The 24250-nt window shown below is 39.2% G+C and overlaps 2 protein-coding genes across 2 annotated transcripts in view; one reads left to right on the plus strand and one right to left on the minus strand.

Annotated features, from left to right (window-relative positions):
* LOC108152344 (high affinity cGMP-specific 3',5'-cyclic phosphodiesterase 9A) overlaps positions 1-24250 on the minus strand; it is a 158768-nt gene that overhangs the window by 119343 nt on the left and 15175 nt on the right. The gene's annotated exons all lie outside the window — the stretch shown is intronic.
* LOC108152346 lies at positions 14519-16067 on the plus strand. Its single transcript, XM_017281610.2, has 2 exons — positions 14519-15179; positions 15239-16067. The coding sequence occupies exons 1-2, from the start codon at positions 14659-14661 to the stop codon at positions 15786-15788; spliced, it is 1071 nt and encodes a 356-aa protein (XP_017137099.2). The 5' UTR covers positions 14519-14658; the 3' UTR covers positions 15789-16067.

A 24250-nucleotide genomic window follows, 5' to 3' on the forward strand; every position in this document is an offset into this window, starting at 1 on the left:
CTTTAAATAAAATGACCAAAAAAAAGAACGCACACAATTTACACACACATGCCAACACACGCAGAGGAGGCAACAAGTCCTTTGAGCCACTTCGAAAACACTTTTCTGAAAGAGAACTCTGGCACACCAACCGCTCTAAACAGCCCCCAAAAGGGAATGAACTGAGCAGAACTGAAGTGAAGCAACAACTGACCGAACCAAGGGTTTTGAAAACTCACAAATGCAGGGGTATAACAGTGAGCGAAGTCCGAGAACACTAAACGTAAGCACGAAAGGAGCGATGATGGTGAGAGAAAGCTTCGGCTTTGGCCGAAGCTCTTCTGTGCTTTATACACAAAGAAATTGCATGCATACAAAAAAAAAATTAAATGCTGGATAACAAAATCAAGAAAAAATAACACAACATTTCGCTTTAGTAGAGAGAAAACGCAAAAGCTGTCCTTCTCTCAGCGCCTGCGCTTGAAAGAAAGTGTGGGGAAAGTTTTCGTATGTCTTCACGCGTTGTTGCTGGGCCATTGTTGCACACCTGTGATATGGCGAGGACGATTCGCCACCACGTTCTCTTTCCAGCTGATAGAAAAGCATAGGGAAAACTTATGAGAAAGATAAGGAAAAGCCAGCGAAGCACTAGAGATGAACAACCACAACGGAGGCGATCCACTGATGGGAGCGCCTTACGAGAATTCGTCCGACGCACTTAGAAATGATAGCCCAGCTTTATGCTAATGTTGGCCATTGCCTTAAGTATCCAGTTCAGTCCCTGAGCTAGTCACTCACTCGGTCAGTCATTCATTCAGTCTGTCAGTTACTCAGTCAGTCAGTCCCATCGCTCAGAAAGGTAGTGCTGAGCCCATACTTTGGGTCATCATGCAGATGACAATCCTGGCTGGTGGCTGCGGCATTTTGTTTGGAGTAGGCTTAACTTTAAAATAAAACAGCTTTCATTAGGAAATAGCAGAGCCCCGAGCACAGTGCCAGTGCTCCGCACGAATGTCTAGAGTCCTTTGTCCTGTGGTCGTGGGCTGGCGGCCATTCCATCAATTCCAATTCCTGGTTAATAAATTAGCTCAAGTCCTGTATCGCATGGCAACCCTGGCCAGCACTTCTATCCATCCTTTTGCGTAGGAAGGGGAATCGGAATGGTTAAGATAATTTGCTTTAAGGAGTTTCCGCAAGACTTGTTTTAAGGAGAATTCCATAAAATCTCAGCAAAATCAATTTAGACTCGTCTTCTTTATTATTTGTTCATGATTATTAGACGATGCTTAGAAATCTTCTTGTTTCGTTTAATCTCTATTTTAATCATGCAAATTATATCACCAGGTAATAGAGTTTGGGCTTAGAATCTCCCACGACAGGCACACACACACAAATTTATACGTACAAGAGTATAAGAAAATTGTAATCCATGCCATAAATTCGGTCTCCGTGTTAATTACATGGAACTCCGACACCATCCATCCATCCTTTCATCCCTTCCTTTGATGGCGCTTAACGACGGAAAATTTTAAGCTTCCCAGTGGTAGAGCCCAAGCATGCAAATAAAATTATTTTGGTATATGAAATACTTATTAACAGATTATACTCTCACTCAATATTAACTGACGAACGGACTGACTGACGGATAGACTGACTGACGAACAGAATGATACTTGTAATTGAATGGAAGCCAAGGCATCGTCGCCTCCTCACCCTTTGAATTGGTTTGGTTGGGCGGCATTTTTTCATTTCTTTTGGGCTTTAATACCATTTGATGGTATCGGGCGACGCAATGAGTGCTAAACACTTTGGGCCGCTTATTTATGTCCGATAACAGTCGACAAGTCACCAGACAAACAGACAGACCATGGAGCGCCCGGTCAATATCTGTTTACGTCTTTGTTTCAGCACAATTGGTTTATGGGGTTCAATCAAATGACATTCAGCGATGTTTGGATCTTAGGGAATGCTTGATTTTGGCATAGAACTTTCAGCAAACTCCAAAGCGAAAAAGTAGGTCTTAAGGGAAGGAGAAGAAATCCAGACATATACTTACGATATCTACATCTGCATCGAGAGCAAGATGTTTCTAAAATTTGAATGATCTTTCGATTCAATAACATCATATTAAATACTACGATTATATACATATTTGTCTAATCTAATTATTACATATATATATACATATATTAGAATATTTCCCACTTCAACCTCTATAAACTCTTTATTTAATTCTTTTATTAAAGTAAAATTGATATTTAGTACTTTCCTTCGACAACTTCCTTTCTGCGCTGCTTTTACTTAATTATTCAACACTTTTGGTACTGTTTGATTTAAATTTGAGGGATAATTGTAAATCATAGGGATATGGAGAGAGGGAGAGAGAGGAGAGCTGTTCGAGTAGCTGACCCAATAATAAGCAACATCATCCGCTCGACTCTGGTCCTGTCCTGCTACTAGGATTTATCCAAAAGAGAGTAGGGCAGGCATTTCATTTGCAGACAGCCAAGTAAAACAAACCTAATTACACTTTACTTTCACTTTTTCTAGCAGAACTGTGGACGAGCTGAATCAAGAACGGGCCACAGCACTGGGATGAGAAGCCAGGACCTAGGAGCCAGAGCCGTAGTCAAAGCAGTTTGGTGAGAAAAAACTTCAAAAGCTTCTGGTCAAAATCAAAGTTGGTCCGGTCCGTCCGCCCGGTCCAGTTCGTCCATGGCATATTTTCCGTAATATATAAATTTTGCTGGATGAAGCGTAGCTCCGTTCCACGCTTCATGTACACGAATATTCCTTTGGCCTTTAGCCAATTTTGAAAAGCCAATAAAACGTTTAAGGCCTTGTGACAGATTTTCTTTCTTTTCTTTTTTGCAAACATTTTCCTTCGCATTCGTTTTTGATGTTCTACTCTACTCTGCTTTTTTCCTCCCAGCTTAACAAAAGCAAAGAGCTGCTGCTTCTGAAGATGAATATGAAGCTGAAGCCAAAGCTGAAACTGGAATCTGAAAAAAAGCATTGACATTTATTGTTCATTTGACAGCATAATGAACATTTTTATATGCAAATACTCATCCTTCTGGTAGCTGTCGCAGTGTGCGTGTGCGTGTGCGAAAAAGTGTTATAAAGTGTTTTCAAGCGCTTATTTGTATGTATTTATTTAAATAATAAATGGGCGCACGACGCGACGCCCCGCCCTCTCGCTCCATCTTTCTTTCCATTTTCATGGAGGCGCTCATAAGTAGGCAATGATTTTTGCTTTGTTGCTTCCCGAATTCGAGGCACCAGCAGCCACCATCGACCAACCACTCCCTGGGCAAGTACCAGTGGCCCGTAATGAGCGTGTCATTTAGCGTAATTTTACTTGATTCTTATGGCATTACAACAATGCTCGAGCACACAGTACAGACAAACAACAAGAGAGCTTCCGTATCAGGCGGGAGTTTATCTTATCGGCCCTCTTTGTCTGAATAAATTATGAATTATAAAATTACAGTACAATATATCTACATAGCAATTTATTTTGCATACAGCTTAATGACGATGAGAACAGTTTTGGTATATGCGCTGCTCACCTCTAAAGAGAAACAGCAGAACAGTTAATAATTTTAAATAGCAATCGATACTAATCACAGAAGAAGGCGACATGAAATCCCGCCTGTTGTTCTAACATTTATTTACGGTAATAGTTCAAATAGAATCTGAGAAAATGTTTTGGTCCCCTTTGGGCATAGGAAATTCATTGTATTTTCTGCAATATGTGATTCTTTTTCCAAATTATTTTTTCAAAATTAATAACTACAATTCAAATATCTCTTTCCATGTTTCTTTAGCTCATTTTCTGTACATGTAAGGATCTTATTGTCTTTAGATACTCAGTTTCGACTAGCTTATACATTTCTCACTCAATTAGTACAATTTTGCATTTCCAAGAAAATAAATTCAGTTGTTTATCAGAGCGTACACATGTACATATGTATATGTATCTCTAGATATTGCATTTCGCATAGAAATTAGTGTGACACTCTTATGGGTACATTTTTATATCCATAAGTTCAATTTCGTGTGTGTGTTCCAATTAAATAATTTCGTTTTTAACTTTGGCTTTGGTATAAATATGCATTTTGCCATTCAGTGGACGAGCAGAACCAGAGTGCATTGTTTTTCACGCTTTCAAGGTGGTCCTGATCATTTTTGCACTAAAGATACTTTGAATAACAAATTTGTTTGCCTTTTGTTTTTAATGACACTAGGCAACAAAATTAAACTATTTATTAATCGAACCAAACCGACTTTTTCTGATAGATTTGGGGCCATAAAAATAATTGAATGACACATAGTTTTTTTTTATATGGTGTGCTTTTAAAAAAAAAAGTGTAAAAACTGGTTGTTTTTTAAATTTTTTCTTCAGAGGTTGCGCTTGTTTTTTAACATAACTTAGTTATCTTAAATCTGGTTGTATCGAAGGACGTTTAAGGTATCGAAACTGTTAAATGCGGCATGAGAAGGCTTGGTCAAACGGCTGCACTTTAGCCGTTACCTATAGATTTATACATTAATGTATACCTATCGAGAAACAAAAAAAGACCAAGAAATTATCTTTTTAAAATTTTCCTGGGTTTTCAAAAACAAAATTTTGAAAAAAAAAACTGGAGAACGATTATAATGGACGCGGTTGGAGTGTTGAGTATGTCTCTGCGTGCGTTTAGTGTCGTGTCGGATGGTTTTTCCAGTTTGGTAATTTGGTTGAGTCCTGTGCTTATTTTAGCCAAATTAATTGGACTTCTCCTTCGGCGTGCTTTGAGTTCTCTTGTTCGTTTAAGTGAATACATCAGTCGCACACATGCCTGAGCGCTTATTGATAGGCGGTGAGGACATGTGGACCTTATTAAGCCATCAATGGCATACAAGCAATTTCGTTTAATTAAAACATGACCATACTTTGCCTCCTCCCAATGATTGAGGTGGAATGGAATCAACGATAGAAGCATTTGCTGCACGAATCGAAGCAGAAAATCATAAGAATAGAGATCGATGCATTCAAGAGTCATCCAGGAGCTAAAGCACCATTCTAAGAGGCACATATAGACAGAAGCAGCAGGAACAGTAACAAGATTGAATACGGACATCAAACACATTTGAAATGTTTCACATTGAATGCATTGAACATTTCATGGTGAGTGAATTTTTCGGTGAGAAAATGCCATTGTTCAATGTGCATTTTTCAGGTAGAGCAAAAGGCCACTGAAAAATACACATCAAAGCTGTATGGATGATTTGCAGCCAATTGAGCAGTGCCAGTCTGGATCCAGAGTACCACCAGGACCAGTTGTCGAATGGATAACAGCCCCCATCCGATTATCGATTCTCATTACAGTCAATCGAAGTTAATGCAACTTCTAGATGGATTTTTGTTTCCCCTGGATATACGGTATTTTTAAAGGGTTCTGTGAATGCCCTGCAGCATAAACAATAAAAGAATGCGAGTATCTGAGTCGTTCTTTAGTCAACTTAGCCCTTTTACTCCTTTATTTTCACCTCGTATTCGTACTTTTTTCCGACCAAAGAGGTGAGATTCGAAAAACAAAAAAAAAACTGAAAACAATTCAAAGGTGAAAAAAATATTTTAAAAAATGTAAATAAAATAAAGGAGAACGGAGAATGATAGAGAAGCACATTCGCAGGCTGCCATTATGGTAATTTAATCGAGCGGAAATAAAGTTCTTAAGCGTCATAAACAAGATTTAATGTGACAAAATGGCAAATCACAGCACCATCACACAGCACACTCAAATCAGAGGAGAGTGTGAGCGAAAGGGAGAAGTTAGCGGCAAAAATGTCAAATGGCATTTCCGCCGAAGGCGACAAGCCGATGGAGCCCCTTCTCCAACGTAGTATCCTGTATCTCCCTAAAAAAAGAGAAGTATCCACACAACTATGCAGGGGGCAGTGGTCCAGGGGGTGCTGGTGGTGCTGGGTTCCATGAAATATCGCGGTCTAGTTACAACCTCAAGCGTTTTCCGCTCGGATTATGAAACCGTAAAAGAGAACCCCTTTAATCTCCATTGAGTGGGGTCGTTCCTGCTCCTGGATATATGTATATATATGTATCTGCTCCTACACCTGGAAAATGTGTGTGTGCCCGCGCGTGTGAAGCTGCGTGTGGATTTGGCAAATACTTAAAACATTCAAATAAGGTCACACTTTATTCTTTGTCATATGCCTAGCCTAAAGGATGACCAGTGGTAGATTAGTGATAGATCCATATCACAAAATTATCTTAAGAGATGTTCATCACTTGGTAGCAAATGATGATAGCCAAATATTTGTTGCATTTCCATTATCCTCATTTCGATTTTTGACTTCTTTGGTTATCTAAAAGCAGATAATTTGTATTTGTCATCTTTGAATGTAGATAGAAGAAGATAAGATATATATTGTGTCAATAGGTATCAATTGAGTCGAAGCGGCCTAACGTAGTAGACCAAGTGTCTTGCGGTCGACACCTTGCCGTCTCATTCCAAATATTTGCTCTAGAAATGTCAATAAAGCGGAAACGGAAGTACCAGAGGAAGCAAATGAGTGGAGAATGGATGCTATGAAGGGGAAAAAGGGAGGCGCATAGACGGATGGACGGATATAATGGCTGGGAACGGGGTTATTAAATGAGCCAGCAATTAACTCAAGTTTCACTTTTGTTAGCGAAACTTAAACTTCAAATTGCAGGAAACACTCATTTTAAATGTGATTCTGTGGCAGATTTAGATACAGATTCAAATTCCGGTAAGTTATTGTATTGTTGCGAACAAGTAGCTACAAGTATCTTTGTTGTGTCATCAATAAATGTCTGGATGGTCGGGTACTCCATCAAATCCATTATCGAAACGGTAGCAGCACACACATCGACATTACTGAAAAGTGGCGAAAAAACACACCACAAAAACTTAGGAAAACAGATACCGAAGCGACGACAGAGACGAACAGAGTGGAGTGTGTCAATCACGTCAATTGTGAATCGGCTTATCGCCAACTGCAATCGAATCGAAAGCGAAGAAAATACAAAACTTAAGGCACACTCCGGTCTCCGAGAGGTATCTTATCGGCTAAGGGTAACCTGCTGTAACTGTAGGACTGTGACTGTGCACCAGCGATAAATCAATCAAATCAAATCGAAGTCAATAATTGCAAATAATAATTAAATTCAAGTTGACTGAACGACTGACTATGGGGAAAATAAGGAGAGTAAAACTCCGACCAGTATTGAGTAGAGGGCCTAAACTGTATTGCAAAATGTGAAATATACGTTACGGAATACGTAGAAAATGTAAAAGAATCAAGAAAAAGCATGACAATTTAAATTACTTTAGAAAGAGGTCACTCAAAATTGATTAAGCTTATTAATTTTCTTTATCGTATATTCTCATTTCCGTGGAAAAGTCCACAGAGACCAAATAACTAAAATATAATTTAAACCCATTTCCATATACTTCTGTCCCGATACTATTTTCTAAATTGAATGAAACCTAACTAATTTAACCAAATGTAATTTTAATAACTTTGATCTAAAAACATAATAAAATAAGCAAAACTTAACTTTTTCGATATTTTTTGGTATTTTTATCGTCATGTTTTCCTTTACAATTTTTATCTATAAAACAGATGGTGGAAGGGGGTGTGGCGAAATTTTAAAGCAAATCGGTCAAGGTCCGATATCACAGGAGTGTGGATACCAAATTTGGTTGCCCTAGCTCTTATAGTCTCTGAGATCTTATGCAATAGGCAAAGCCGACCATATAAAATGTGTGTTAGAGAGAGACAGAGCGGGAGAGAATAAAATTGTTTTCTCGATTCTGGCTATAATAATTGTACGATCTGGTTCAGATTTTGCACTCTAGAAGATATAGTCATTCTCTACGATTCTGCGTTTTTAGTTTTCTCGTATCTTTGAAATTGTGGATGTCACAGATTTTCGCCTTTTGTTGGGGCGGAAGTGGGCGGGGCGAAGTTTTGAAATATTCTTGTAACAGTGACATATCACAGAAGTCCGGATATAAAATGTCGTTGCTCTAGCTTTTATAGTCTTTGAGCACTAGGTGCTGATAAGGACGAACAGGCAGACAGACGGACAGACGTCCTTTTGGACGCTACACACATCCATTTTCACCACAAATCTAATATACCCCTAAACTCATTTTGAGTATCGGGTATAAAAACAAAAGGAACTATGCAGAATTGAAGATATTCATCTTTTTGATCTCATACTATTTTAATTTGCTTACGAGTTTTCATATTATAAAATTATGTTCATACATTTTCAGATGAGATGATTCAGAAATTAGGGTAAATTATAAGTAGGCTTTCTTTACGACAATGAGCGTAATTAGGCTCGTAATGAGAATGGGGGATATTCTATTGCAGAATTTTGACTACAAGTCTTTTTGTATAAAAACGGAAGTTCACCATCCATATGAAGGTAACATTTTCTTTTTCGAACGCCTTCTGAAAGTAATTGGTTGAAAGACCAGAAAGCTCGATAAATTGGTCTGCGTTGGGAGGGGAAAACTTTGTGCTGACCCGTGCTCTCAAAGAGGTCCTGGAAGAACAGTCCATCGTTCCATTCTTTCGGGACTATGCCATGGCATTTGGAATCTTCACCAGAAGGAAATACAGTACTTTAGATTCGAAATAATTCCAGGGATCGCCAAACGAGAACCTACTATATTTATCTCACCGTCTAACTTTATCATGAGTATTTTCCAAAAAGAAAGTACTACTAAAATGGACATTTTCGACACCCAACTATGCATGCATGTGTATATGGGATTTGAATTTGGCGGGCAACAAAAGGGGCACACTAGAAGCTGTACAAGTTATATATACCAAACTTCTGATCACCAGTCGATACCCATCTATCGATACCTGTTCTGAGCGCGGTTGTGAGCTGGAGTCGATCGTGTCTAGTCGTTGAGAGAATATTAAAAAAGGAACGCTGTTGTATAGAACTACTTTTACATAATATTTCTAAGCTCCATTATAATTATTGTACTACATATACTACATATAAATATACTACATAATAACATATAAATAAAAAATTGGAACATTTACATGTATGTTGTGGGATACAATATTTATCAAAGGTCATTTAAATTATTGAGATGCGACCAAACAAACGCAAACACAACCAAAGCACGCAACCCACAAGCACAGAGTTTGATGCAATCTAATTAATTTACAATCTAAGTTTGTAAATGAAATTGATGGCAATGCCAAACAATTACCAAGTCAATTGATTGACTGAATGTTGATTCAACACACAAAACGTTTAAAGTACATATGTATGTAAAAATGACAATCTCTATTTCTCTCTCTCTTTCTATCGCTATTTCTCTGTCTCTGTTTCTGTTGCTCAAATGTCAATTCGACAATCTGGATTCAATCGTTTATTTGCATATAATTGATGGACATCGATATGGGAAAAGGCTTCCAAGTGGTCAGGAATATCGGAAGTACCATCGATGGCTAAAAATTTGGACCCAACGCTGACCAAACTCTGAATCCTCGAATTACATTCAACTCTATCTCCAACTCTGGGCACTACTCTGCCTTCAACTCTACTATTAACATGCCAAAAAGCCAACATTTACATGACAGACCTGCTGCTCGTCACTGTTTCATTTGTCAGTCAGTACAACACACAGATACAAACGTATAACACACATGCAGGAGGCGTGCTACTGTACTGGGCTGCTGACAGTGCCTAAGCGGCCATTTTATCATGCCATCCTTTCAGCGCACACACATACTCGTATATATGACAAATGATGGCTGTCACATCGTCTCTCAGCTTTCTCTCTCATGGTGCCCTCGCCCTGTTGTGCCACGACAAACATTAACCTTTCCAGTGGCAGATTTAAGCCAGAATCAGATTAGTCACATAAGACCAAAGAGTGAACACCTCTGCCCTTAGAGATCTCGAGTGATTTTATCGGAGTAATCCCATGATGCTGGATCCATAACCATATGATATCTCTTGCCTTGCTACATATCTGGACATCAATTTCCAAATTAAAATTCCATTAAAACCCATATAAAAAGTGGCTTCAATTGAAATTCTTTGATTTAATTCAAATCTTGTGCTCTTTGATACCTGAGCTACTGAACTTCTTCATCAGCGTATGTTGCGATCAATTTATTTCAAAGGCGATGATTGTTAGGCTTCAATTTATGGTATATTGAACAAAGCGAAAGGTGTGCGGATTTGATAGCGATAGAGGATTAGACCGATTCAAGATGGTGTTGATTGAAGACGCGGGTGGTCGGTTCAGGACTGTGTCAGCTAAAGATCAATTATGCCAAATGCGAGAAGTGAGTGCTAGATCAAGGCTGAATTCAACGGCAGCCGGCCGAATTGCCCCTACCCTAATGCAAGCGATGCTTCGACAAGAGCGCGACAGATTGAGAGAGCGGTAGAGAAGGCGAAAGAAAGAAAGGAAGAAGACGCGAGACGCTGCATAGGCTGCTGCCGTAAGGGAGCATACATGTATGTATGTATGTTACATGTATGTATGCATGTACATACATACATATATGTTGTACAGTGTGGTACAGTGGGCAGTGCAAACAACAAACAATTATAGTGATTTACTTTACTGCAGCACCACTAGCTATAATATATGACTTATTGGGAATATTGGGCTGCGTGACCCTGGGTTATCCTGGATCCACCAGAATCATGCCAGGATATATTGGACGAGTATACGCTACAAATCTACACATTTATCAAACATTATTTCGTTCGCTTTAGGTCCAACTCCATTGGCCAGAGTGTCGTGTCCTGTGTATCTTTTCCATTAGGCAAATCTAATAAGCGGGCATCCTGCAGTCTGCTTTTCGCATTTCCCTTTTGACCTTTTGGCTGTGGGAAGAGTGAAATCTGGCTATTGGCAAGGCTAAGTTCATCCTCCATACGTCATCCGGGACACCTCTCTACCTCTCCACATCTCTCTCAGTATATTTTTTTTTGGCCTTTGACTTTCACTCGTTATCGATGGACACGAATGCCGTGACAATGGCCTTGGTTGTGGTCCTGGTCCATGGCGCTTGTCTATAGCATCTCCTGCAACTTTAATGGCGGTCTAATTAAGTTAGCCGGTAAAAATTGTTGAACTTCCCATGAGTGCATTTTCGATTCAATTAATTGGAGGGGAGGCCGTGCCGGAAATAACATACAAAAAAGCGTCAACCGCAACAACAACAGCAAAAAACAGAGAGTTCCAATAATTGAGTGACGGCTAAGTAAATTTTCAATGCCAATGTCAATGCCAAATGCCAAATGCCCAACCGCAAATGCCTCGTGGGACTGCTAACCATCTTCAACATTTACCTCCATAGGGCCTTGGGGCCGCAATCGGAGATAAGCCCTTGCCCCTGGCAGCCGATGAATTGGAGGGTGTAATGCAGCGCAACCACAAGCCGTGCAACAGGTGTTGGCCTCTACTTGTGGATTGTAGGCATTGGTATTTTGGGAAAGAACAACAGCTGCCTCAAAATCTGCTGAAATGCCATAGAATATCAATTGGGGAAAAAAATCATAGCTCGTATGCACTGAATGAATAGGCAGCTAGTTGCTCCTGCCCATTTTCCCCAGGCACACAAAATCTATGGACCAGCAGAACCCTTCAATATTGCATATTATGCGTATTCTGCACATCCTGAGGCGAAACACCATCCTTATTATGCACTTAATTTTTGCACGGGCCAATGAAGAGATTTTGGCTCGAGTTGAGTAGTCAAATGATACGAAATACGAGTATCTGCGATCCAATCGGCCGATTAGGTCGAGCCCTATGTACGAATATGTGGCTTTTGCTTCAAGGCTTAATAGTCTTTCATATGGATTTCAGTTGAACAGTTTCAGAAAATGGTTTGGCGCATATTTTAGCAAATTTTCTTGCAAATTTCTGGGGATTCTTTTTAGCAAATACTAGTTTTACCAAATCACGAATGAAATTATATGATTGCTTCAGGCTCTTAATACAGTAATGCTCCGGTTTTGCAATTCGTAAGTTTTTTACGATTAAAAAATAGTTAATAATATTTCAAAAATAAATTTTACAAGGTACTTAATAAAACAAGCGGTAACATTGTGATCCCGTTTTTTAAATTGATTGATTTTAAATTGGCGGGAAACTTTTTCTTGAGTTTGTTTGCTTTTAAATGTTGTAAATTTAAAGAAAACGTGAATGTGAAACATCGATCAGAAATTCTGGGGTTTTTAGAATGTCTATAAAAATAATTTTGTTCAAATTTTGTTAGTTTGTTTCTTGTGCGTATTGATCTGGTGCCTTCCTAAATTGGACAAAACTTAACTTGTTAATTGTGGTGCAAAACTTTTTTCGTGCCATCTTGTGCTACTTACATATGTATGTACATACTATGTTAAAATAATTTTAATCGTTTATATTAAATAATTCAAATTAAATTAACTGCGGCCCTTAGCGACCGTTACTTCTGCGCGTATTTTCATTTAGATTAGGCTGAATTTTTCTAAAAATCGCCCCTCAATATTTGGATGTATATCAATAGAAATGCTTCCACTGTTTTGAGCTTGATATTTTAGCAACTGCAGCATGGAGCATGGAGAAATTAAAGAAACAAAAGAAATAAGTAAAAAATATATGATCTCAGAAATTTAAATCAAAAGGAGCTTCTCAAAAATTGGGATGTCTTGCTCAAGGTGTAGTGTTTTGTATTTCGCTACATCTCGCTACAACATTCTCTCCCTTCTCACAGCAAAAACAGCCGTTATATCTCTCCACCTCCGAAGGGGACACACACTACACGAGGAAGATTGTGTGTCAGAGAGAGCAGAAGGATATTAAGCGCGTATAAAGGAGAGTGCAGCCACTGAAATTTAATATGCCTTTAATAATGATCTTATTTCGGCCATCTGCTAGATATGGCCATTTTCTATGACTCTGCGTTTTTGGTTTTCTCGTATCTTTAAAATTGTGGATTCCACAGATTATTGGGGCGGTAGGTGGCGTGGCAAAATTTTGAATGAAATTGATTCAGTGTGATACATTCACAGAAACTCTTCCTACTGGGTGTTACACTATTCCACATCCACCACACGTCTCCCTGCTATCAGTCGAAGAACTGAGGCACTATCTGGGACAAAATTAAGTACTTTGTACTGAGGGACCATACACAAGAGCCGTATTAAAAAATCGATCGGACTAGCGAGATAAAGAGGGTCATTGTTATATAAGGGCTATCAAATTCCTTTGACTACCTCTTTATAAAATCAAGCACGCCCATGTCCTTATTTACCATGGTAGAAATGTGTTCAGAAATGTTTAGCTTATATTATAATTCTAGATCTAATAATTCTCTCAAGAAACCACCGCATAGGGTATAAGGAGCCAACCAGGGGCAGCAGAGGGCTGAAAATGCAGGTCGAACTTGGTAAATCGTATGGGTACGGCTGGCCAGAGTAGCTTTTAGCTTTTAGATCGGCTATTGCCTGATCATTATTTTCCGACGTATTCCGAGGATAGGTGTGCGGCCGTTCCACGCTTACTGTTTACGAAGCTGTAAAACTGCTTAGGAAGGGAGAAATTTGACCGAGCTATTACCTAGTGAGAAAGAGAATAAGGAGAACCAACTTCTTGAAATTTGTTATACACGTCCTGATTTTAAGTTTTTTAGACTGGATAACTCTTTGGTGAGGAGGCTCCCCAGATCTAATTGGACAAGAAAGCGGGACACAGGAATTATAAAAAAGGTAAAGTACATTGTAAAAAGTGTGTGTGCCTAGTGAGGTTATTAAGCTTCGCAAGCTCTGCTTTACGAAAGAAACGGTTCAGATAGCCTACCCGACCGATGCAATACATTTAGTCCCATATCGAGCGACACTTCGAAAGTATGATGGTAGGCTTCTTCAGGTATACTGAGCGTAAGTCCTTGGGGTGAGACCAATTTACCGAAGACCAAATAGTACATGACAAGTTAAGGCCACCAAGAACTGTCATGTGATCTTTATCAGATGGCGAGGAAGAAACAGTTTTTAAAGCGGACAGGCGATGCTCGTAAATTGAACTATCCGAAGAAGGTGGAATATAGGAGCAAGTTATAAAGATAGCATTGGCGGAAAGAATCAGTCTTACACACTGGAACTACAGTTCATCTTGAACGTGGACTGTGAACTGCTCCGACGTGAAGTCTTCTATTCTTCTATTTGGTCTTCTATTTACTGGTGGGTTCGGAATGACTTTACGGACTTGTCGGACACCGACGCTATTGATGTGTCTAAAGAACCAGTAGGCTGGTTAGAAAGTTTATTATTTTGTCAAAAAACCGACAGTTTATGCAAAATAAAAGGAAAAAGTAAAGTAAAGAGATTAATTTTTATGCCTGAATATATTGCATTAGGTAGCACTATATTTAGTCAAAAAAGGACAATAATTGAACGTACGATTTAAAAGATAAACTCCAAAAAACTTACCTGACGTTACGTTATTGAAAAACAAGTGTGCTTTCGATAGTTGTCAGTAAACAAGAAAAACTCAAAGCATTCAACAACGCAGCTCGACTAACTACAAACAAAATATTCGATTTTTCCTAGTACCATACATATTTCCGTACTGTACTTAGTGGTACTTATACAGTCGTCGGATCATGTCAAACACATCAAATCGCCCGACACCCACGATGAAAAACATTTCATCAGTGCCGCGATCTACTCGGGGCCGCGATTTTCTCAATGAGAATAAGGTGAGCTTGAGCTCCCTGGAAAAATCAACAAGTAAAAAACTAGCAGCGAAGGAGCCGGTGCGTCCTGCATGGATGCCGACACCTATGCGTCGCTCGGACTCCGAGGTACGGGAATCGAAAAGAGGAAAACCCCCCCCAGTATCGGTATCCAGACAAAACACCCGGGAAACCAGTATGACACGCAACCGCAACAACTCTCGCTCGCATTACCAATTGGGTGTGGACGCTCCAGAGTCTTGCCAACGCTTTGGCGGCTTTCAAAAGCGCAATCCTGTGGTTTATGACCCACAGAAAGATGTGGTACATTCGCCGGACAACTATACAGAGCGCTGCAATTCTTGCGGCATCCAACACAGCTCCACAAGCATCGGCATACAGACAGAGGATATCACCGATGAACGCTTTCTTACAAAAGCCCTGCAAAAGTAAGAAGAGAAAGCAGAAGAAACACATTTCTTAATTTACCAATTTTTTTATCTTTTAGATGCAGTTTTGATGGTGGACCTATGCTGAGTGAGCTCACCAATAAATACGAAAAAAACTACAAACAGTCCAGTCGGTACGATAAAAATGAAGACGAGGATCTGCTGTCACCTCGCACAAATGGCAAACAACAACAGCACAGTCGCTTCAACATGAATGAGTTGCAAACTGATTTGAAATCTGAAGTCGCTTCGGATGAGGAGGCTGTGCTCGGTGGCCGCAGCCGTTTTTCATCAAATGCTAGCACTACGTCCATGACATCCCAACGCCGCGAGCTCAAGCTGGAGAAGGAGAAGCGCGAAAAGGCTGCGACCAAGGAGCTTGCCGGTCTTAGTCTGCACGCGGAGCAGGATCGTGTTGGGCACTTGAACAGCGCACAGAAGCGCTATGATGTTCTCATCAGTGAGCTAAATCACATGCCCATCACCTCACAGACTATGCGGGTGCGCAGCCGCAAGGCAGAAATCGACAAGGAGCTGGCTATCGTAGATGAGGAGATACGCCTCTACTCCAAGCCCAACTTACACATCAACTCTAGCAAATATAAGTAAAGTTGATAGCTAGCTGTACACGCATCGTCCCAAAAAAAATTTTTTTCGGTAGCTGACTAGTAGTATTAAGAATCCCCTAAACTATACCTCCACCATACTATACAGTACATATATCCTACGAAAGCTTTATGAAATTAATCTAGTTTTGTGTTTCGACGTCATTAAGAGAGTCAGTCTTATAAGTGTATACAGCAGAAAAACAACTCCATTAAACACCACAGAGCTTGGCTTGCAAAATTCTATAAAATTGTTAAATAAATTTAAATTATTTATATGATATATTATTTATATTATAACCATATAAAGTCTCTACAAAGCTGTAGGAGAATTCCGGCTTAAAAGAAAGCTCTGAGCATATTTCCAGCTGAGTCGATCAGACTCTTTAGCAGATTGCAGGGTAATGCCTTTTCCAAAATCCGCCAGTTTTCCGTTGAAAATTAGAGTCAACGCTATGATTATGGAAGAGAGCAGCGGCGAGCAGAATACAGTCACAGCACCACAGCAGCGAGGACAAGCCCCACAACGACCTCCAATTAGAAATAGTTAGCTATTTGGTTGCCACTTGCCACCCCTGTCTTTTTGCGTGTAAGAAATTTAGCACGCCACACGCACACAAAGACACCGATTTATGTCTGGCAGTTAGCAAGGAGCCTGGAGGCAGAAGCCAGAAACCAGTAACCGTAGCCAGAGAAGGCACTTGGCGGCAACAGTTTCACCTTTGCGCCATATTTATGTTTGACACCACACAAAACACATACATAACGACGGAAAGAGATGGCTAGAAAAGCTAGAAAGAGATGTGGTAGGAAGGGAGAGGGAAACAACCTTTGGCACGCGGTGACGTTACTTTTGACCTAGTAAAATGCAACAGCGTTATAGTCAAAGTGCAATGTTGTTGCTCTTCGCTCCGCCCTGCCCCCGCACCACCACCCGTCGCCTGTAACAAATGCAATCGCTGGCAACAAAAAGAACCATCCCAAAACCACCCCGAGGGCAAACCACACTGAAAAAAAAAAACAATCAAAGATCGGTCAGTTAAGTGGAAAATGTAGGGAAATTAGGGAAAAGCTGAAGAAAGCTTGGATTAAACGTTAAATATGTTAAAAGGAAATATTTTACGGCAACATGGAATACACTAAAATTCATATTTTTAACTATCTAGCGATTGCAGAACAAAACATATTTTCAAACAAATTGTTATGATTTTTTGTCAAAAAAAATTAAGAAATAACACTTCTTTTCTTATTATTTCACTAAAAATAAAAAAAAAGAATCATATTTCATTTTTTTTTTTTAAGCTTTAAAAAAGAGTTGTTTCGTAAATTTTAGTATATAATCCAAAATAAAACTTAAATGGAATACACCGTGTGGTGTAGGATCCTTAATGTTCGTCCTTGAAGAATATGCGATGCATCATATGAAAAGTATTGAATCATAAATCAAGAATATTTTAATATGTGTGGTAATAAACCACTTGGTTCAAAAAATGATATTCAATTTAACTTTTATAACTCTTATTTGTAGCTTTTAAAATAAAAATCAAATATAATTCTTATTTTTATTTTTATTGAAATAATAAAAATATAAAAGTGGAGCATTTAATTTTTATTAAAAAAAAACCAAAAAAAAAGTGTTATTTTTGATTTTGTAAACAAAAATTTGGAAATATGGATACTGGGAAACTGCAGTTACGGTCCCTAAATGGAACGTTCGACTAGGGAATGAAAAATAAAATGGATACCTAACTTAAATAACTAGATGACCAATAAAATATAATGCAAATGTATGAAAAAAGTATTCATGATTCCTTTTCCAAAGCTTCCCCGCAGTGCAACAAAATACTCGCCCCACACATACCATCCACATAGTGGATGCAACTGACAGCAGATGCATAAAGAAGCAGACAAAGGCAAAGGTTCCTCCATCCTGTCTCCATCCACCCCATCGTTGTGGCATTCAGCGCTATGTCTCTCTTTTTGATATGCATAATGTCGCTTCCCGAAAGAGTTTCCCCGTTGGCATTGACTTGAACCCGAGAGCTGTCGCCCACAAGAAGAGCCAAGAGGATGCTGCTCATTATAGATGGAGAATGGGGAATATAGGATGGAGGATGTGGGCATGTATCCTACTATCCAGTGGATTTGCACGGTCGGTAGTACACGGTTTGGCAGGCGAGTCGCGTGCGGCAACCATCTTCAATGTGGCACTAACTAACTAGTTAGACACTAACAGCTGCCATTGTTAAAGGCGACCGGGTTACGGGTTTCGAGGTACGGGAAAGGTGGAGACCATGCAAATTTAAAAATGCATTACGTGTGAGTGTTTCCACCGAGTAGAAGGTAGATGGGTGCCTGCTTGGGCTTTGGACTGGCTTAGATTGATGCAATATATGGCTCACAGGGCAATAAAGTGAAAGTGAGCCAAAGGCAGTCCCAGCCAAAAACAACTTAAAAAAGAAAAGGAAATGGAAAACAAGGCCAGTTTCTGTGTGTGTCTTCCTTCCAGGGGCCGTGGCGGGGCGGGGCGTTTCAAATAAAAAGGGTTTTCTCGGGGCATGTGGGGCACGGGTCACAATGAACATTAAACTCCAGCAAATGTTTGACTTGGCCGAATGTTTACCCATGTCAAAACCCGACTGAAAACAAAGAAAAAACATAATATTCATTATGAAAAAACTATGTTTAAGAACAAAAGAAGGGAATGCTGTTAAGATGGCAGCAGTTTGCTGGACAGTTTGCAAGGATCAGACAAAATCTAATTGAAATGTCAAAAGCTGCTCTTACAGGAGTCATTTTAAATGGCTTTTTTCGCAATTTCTATACGATGGCAAAATTTAAAGACACAGTGTTTTAAGAGAACCAGTGGGCTGTATTTTGAGCCAATACCTTCATTCGGAAACAGATTATAAAATGCTTTGTGCTGTCATCGGCTCTATAGAATCCACGTGTCACCTGGCCGCAGCTCTGCCCTAGAAAGATTATATCTATTCAGATTCTCAGCTTGTCGTAACCATGAACTTCAGCGAGCCACACGATTTCTCTCGATTCATTAGAAACCAGTCCCAGTCCCATTGCATTGTCTGGCAACAACATCAGATGCAGCCGCAAATGCAGCTCCAAAATTGTGCATCAAATGCTTAAATTTAGTTTTCAAATTAAACAATTAATCGGCACACACACACACGACAGGAATTGCATTCTACTTAATTCCATTCACACATTCGAACACTAGTGCGGCAGGGGGCAGTGTGTTGCATGAAACAACCTGAAAAAAGTGCAACTTTTTAACATAAAACAACACAACAGAGAAAGAGAAAGAGAGAAAGAGAGAAATAGAATGCTCTCCATCCCACTCTGGGATATACCAGTGAAACAATTAAAATGATTCACCTACAAGTTTTCATTAAGTCCGGTAATCGAAGAGTACATATTCGATTTGTGGTGAAAGTGGATGTATGTAACACCCAGAAGGAAGCTTTTCCGAACGCATAAAGCCTTGTCTGTCTGTCTGAGTGTCTAGATCTCAGAGACTACAAAAGCTAAATCAACCAAATTTTGAATCTAGACTCCTCTGAAATTTAAAAATTTCGCCTCGCCGCTTTCCGTCCCCACAAATAACGAAAATCTGTGGCATCCACAATTTTAAAGATACAAGAAAACCGATTAGATCAGATCGTATCATTATTATAGCCAGAAGGAATAAATCAAATTTTAGTGGCCACACAAAGCCTACCACACTTTTCCTCATCCAGGTTGCGCGCTCTCATGAGATAAAGAGACAGGTGTAAATAAAAAATGTTAGGACAAATGGAAACAGATCAAATCTAATGTATGTATACAAATTTTACCGGCTCGACCGATTGTTATGATTTTTTTTTTTGGCAAAAAGTCCATTTGTCCCTATTGCGAACAGTGATACAAAACGGCATATAAAATATTTTATATAAATTATATAAATAAGCTCACATATATGTATACTGAATGAGTACAGAGTATAAAAGTACAGCCGCGGCCTTTGCCGCGTCTCACAACGTTCCCCCTCGTTTTCATTTTCATTCCACACAAAAGCAGCAGCACTTTCGGGGCAAAGAGAAATGTGTGAGAGAGGGAGAGAGAAATGTTTTAGGGTATGTTTGAACAATTGGTGTTTTTTTTTGAGGGGGTTGGGGGAAAAGGATTCAAAGTATTCACTGTCAGAACCACAACAAAGCCAATCTTTGATGGCAGAAACTCAATTAACAAACATGGACCAAAACACACATATAGACAGCGGGAAAATATATACTCGTACTATATTTTCGCCCCTCCCCCTACCCACCATTTCCTGGAAACATTGACATGTATTAAAATACATTTTTGCATGTCCTGTGACAAGCATCAAGCACTGCGTCACAGCTCTGTTTCTTGAATGTGACTGAATTAGTTCAGATATATAGACTCCCATACTCGTATATAGAACGCGTATCTATGTATCTGCATGTGGGAGTGTATCTGTGTATGTGCATCTGTGTGTGGTATGGCCTAATTGTGTCGGCAATTAATGCTGTCATTGTTGTTGGCATAATATTTCATCAGGCAGCCGCTTTCGTGAGCCAACATTTTGCACTCTGCATTCAAATAAACTCCCAAAATTGGTTTTGCATACATTTAAGTTTGTGGGTGTGTGTGTGTGTGTGTGTGTGTGTGTGTGTGTCTGCAAGGGCGACTCCCCCTTCCGTTGGATGTGGATACAGTGGGTGTAGGCAGATTACTTAACATCTATTGCCTGTAATCACCTTTTGTCTTAGTCACTGTTTTGGCCCAACTCCAGTCACACTTTTTGCAGTTTTAGTACCATTCTTGTATTGCCTTTCAAATTAAATGGCATTTCGCTCAAAAGTTCCACCTAACTTTCTTATACGTTATAAGAATTTTAATAAGGAATCATCATTGGATATTGACCTCAGCATCGGATTAGGACTGTCAACTTCTCCCAATAGACACTGTTATTCTTTTTTTTGGGGCTGTGTAAGTAATTTTCTATAAAAAGAATGATAAAGCAAAGCGTCAGGTGACACTGGTTGCAGGGCTTTTCAAGGGGAAATTTATTAGGACTTTCGGATCCTTTGTGAAGCTAATTAGAAATTGTCCTTTAAACATTGATATTTCTTTAGTCGAATGCTTATAGATAAACTCAATCATACACAAAAAATACCTAGCTCAGAAACTCGTAGAAAGTAAATAAAAAGGAAAATTAAAAAAGGAGAGGAAAATTACAGATTTCATAAAATCTTGAGTCTGATTACGCAGGCTTACAATAAATTTTCCATGTTAATATTGGCTTTTCTAAGAAATTTCAATCAATCGTCTTATCATTTTCAAAGAAAAAACCATTCGCTATTAGTCTATGTACTATAGCCGGCACTCAGTCAATAATTTTGTGAGCTTATGATTTATGTAACCTATACAATATATTTTATGCGTAAGTGCACGAAAGCGCCTAAATTTGTATCGGAGCCGATGAAAAAAGGACGGACAGACTCGGCTATCGATACTGATCAGGAATATATATACTTTAGAGGGTCGGAAACGCTTCCTTTTGTGTTACACACATCCAAAACAAAACTAATATATGTATAACTAAACGCTACGAGTACCGGGTACAGGCATGCAAAAAACAGGCAGTTTACTTTTATCGGGATGCATTATTTAAAAAACTATTCCATTGTACGAGAGAAAAAGAGTCAAAAAAAAAAAGAAATAAGTAATCGAATTGAATAGTAAAATAAGCAAATAAATCAAACAGAATTGAACATTGCCGTTTTCAGACAACAGAAAATCTAGTAAACGCCCATGCATAAATATCTCTGCTGACAAGCCTTTACTAAATTTCGCCAGAATTGTTCATTAGTCCGTATATTGAACAGGAATAGGAGAATGCGAATGCGAATGCAAGTACCTGTTTGCTTTCGTGAGAACTGAAAAGTGTCCTCGGACATTCAAAATTCAAAAGAACGTACGTTCCCTTGCAGAGGGCTGCCTCGTATGGGTGTATGGAAGGGGGAAATTCCAATGAACGCTCTTTGACGTCTGACTTATTACAGTTTTTGGATACGGAAAACCTGATGGGACTATTGGTTGCAAGTGCGTGCAAGTGCAAGTGGACACTCGAGTGTCACAGTGTGCGCTGGATGGGAGCACACAAAAGTCAAAACATTTTGAGTACATCCCCTCGGTGCCTCAATCCTTTGCAGCAAATGTCGCAATCAAAAATCATCTCCTGTGGTGGAGAAATTGTGAATACGCAATGTTGTCAGAAGAAGAGGCAGGGCCTCTTACAAGGGCCACTATTATCATATGGCATAAATATCAATTGTTCCGTGATGAACACTCTTCTACTCTTGTGTGGCAGCCGCCCACACACACAAAAATAACAAGTATTTTACAAAATCAACGCGAAAAAAATTTCTTGTGCGCCAAACAGCTCACAAAAATAAACAAAGTGATAAAGAAAGTGAAAGAGAGAGGAACAGAGCAGGAAGTACAAAGTTGTCTGCGGAATTGCGCCCATTGGAATACCCTAGATCCTTAGAGAAATAACAAAAATGGAATAAAATATAAGTAATTCATGATAATTCTGTAATTCAAAGATACACACAAAGATACACCCAAAGAAATGGGCCCTCATATTTAAAATATATATATTTCAAGTAAATATATTCCCTACAAATTGAATATACATATTCAGCCAGGCTCCGTTTTTCACATTGACAAAAGTGAAAATTTTACTTGAATTTTACTTTACTTTTGAATACACATAAATTGGGGCTCCCGTTTTCACAACGAAAACATTTCCGTGCTAAAGGAAAAAAATAGATGACTTATTGGTGCATTAACATAAACTTGACACCTACATATATCAGGGTAATTTAACTTTTGCTTTCTTTATAAATAATTTTATTTTAACCCAATCTCAAATTTGGCTCGGAAAAAATTGGCCAGGGCAACAAAAATTTTCGTTTTGGTGCAAACAGCAAAAAAATGTGAAAACTGGAGAACCTCAAAACGAAAACGAAACGCAACTTTTTCGTAAAAGTAAATGAAAAACGGAGCCTGCCTGATTATATGGTATTGAACTGACTTTCAGTATTTTTTTTTTTTAAATACCGAACATTTAATTTAAATATCGGTATGTCTCTTTTCAATATGCCATTTTTCTTTGAGTGTAGATAATATGAGGATTTCGAAAAGATTTGAAAAAATCCGTATTTAATTCCCATCCTTCTCTATTTTCTAAGTATATTTGAAGTTTGAAGGAAGTGGCTCTTGCATATATGTAAGCTTTGACCCATTTGATATATTCCTACAAATATAAGGTTATCCGAAATTCATATTTATGAATACTATATGTATAACCAAATAAACTGTTTGATTTCTGTTTCGTCTCTTATTTCAGAAGTTTTATTTCATCCTACCATAATCGACACCTTTATTCGAGTATCACCTCAAGAACGAAATAAGGACAGTGTGTTTGACTTGTTTGCCAACTTATATTCCCGGCTCATCATCAAATGTCATTTACAGCGCATCGCGGGACAAGCAAGAAAGTAAGATTTAGCGGAGGAAGAAGCGACGCGACCGTTCAGGTTCTGAACAAAACCGAAACCAAAATGCAAAACGTGACTTTTCCTGGTGCCGTCGACTGAGGCGCTAACTGACAGACTTTCCCACTGCGGGTGGACAGTGGGTGGAGGAGGGGTAGGCTGACGAATGGACAGCCAGCCAGACGAATGGATGGATGGATGGACCAACTTGGGGGCTGGCAGTTTTGTAAATTTGTTTGCCTTTCCTCGCGCGGTCTTTGCAATTATAATAATAATTATTAGCGAAGCAAGTCAAGAAGCAACCAAGCCACACCACACCACACTGGTGGGTCGTCGCGGCGACGAGCCCTTTTAATATCAATAAGCGGCAGGGGAGGCGAGACGCGGTCTCTGTGGATGATGAGGCGCGAGGGGCAAGGGGTACGAAAATGAATGAAGGAAATCCCCAATTGTTTGATTCTCGGATGCAATATGAGCAACAACCAAAAAAAAGATACAAGGAGAGATTTTTAAGGAGAAGATATGGGGAGAGATATAAACGATATATTTACTAAGGAATACTTGTTACTGCGACCCATTTATAGAGATGTAATGGAATCGAATGGAAATCCTTGCAGAGATGTAATCCCTTTCTGATTAAAATAGTTATTGCTAAGTAGACACTGAATATATTTATGAATCTAACAATTACCATACGCCAAATCCTGATCCTGATCCTGAGTAGCTAAGGGTGTTGTATCCAATATTCTCTGTTGTGTCTGCCACCAATGAAGAGGCACATTCTTCGTTTAGGGGCAAGATATCAGCTACTTAAGGGGCAGCCCTCGTATATGGATGTCTCCTCGTTGTGGCCATCATCTGAATTGAGTAGAACCGAGGA

This window comes from Drosophila miranda, chromosome XR (genome assembly GCF_003369915.1).
Source record: "Drosophila miranda strain MSH22 chromosome XR, D.miranda_PacBio2.1, whole genome shotgun sequence".
NCBI classification, from domain to species: Eukaryota; Metazoa; Arthropoda; class Insecta; order Diptera; family Drosophilidae; genus Drosophila; species Drosophila miranda.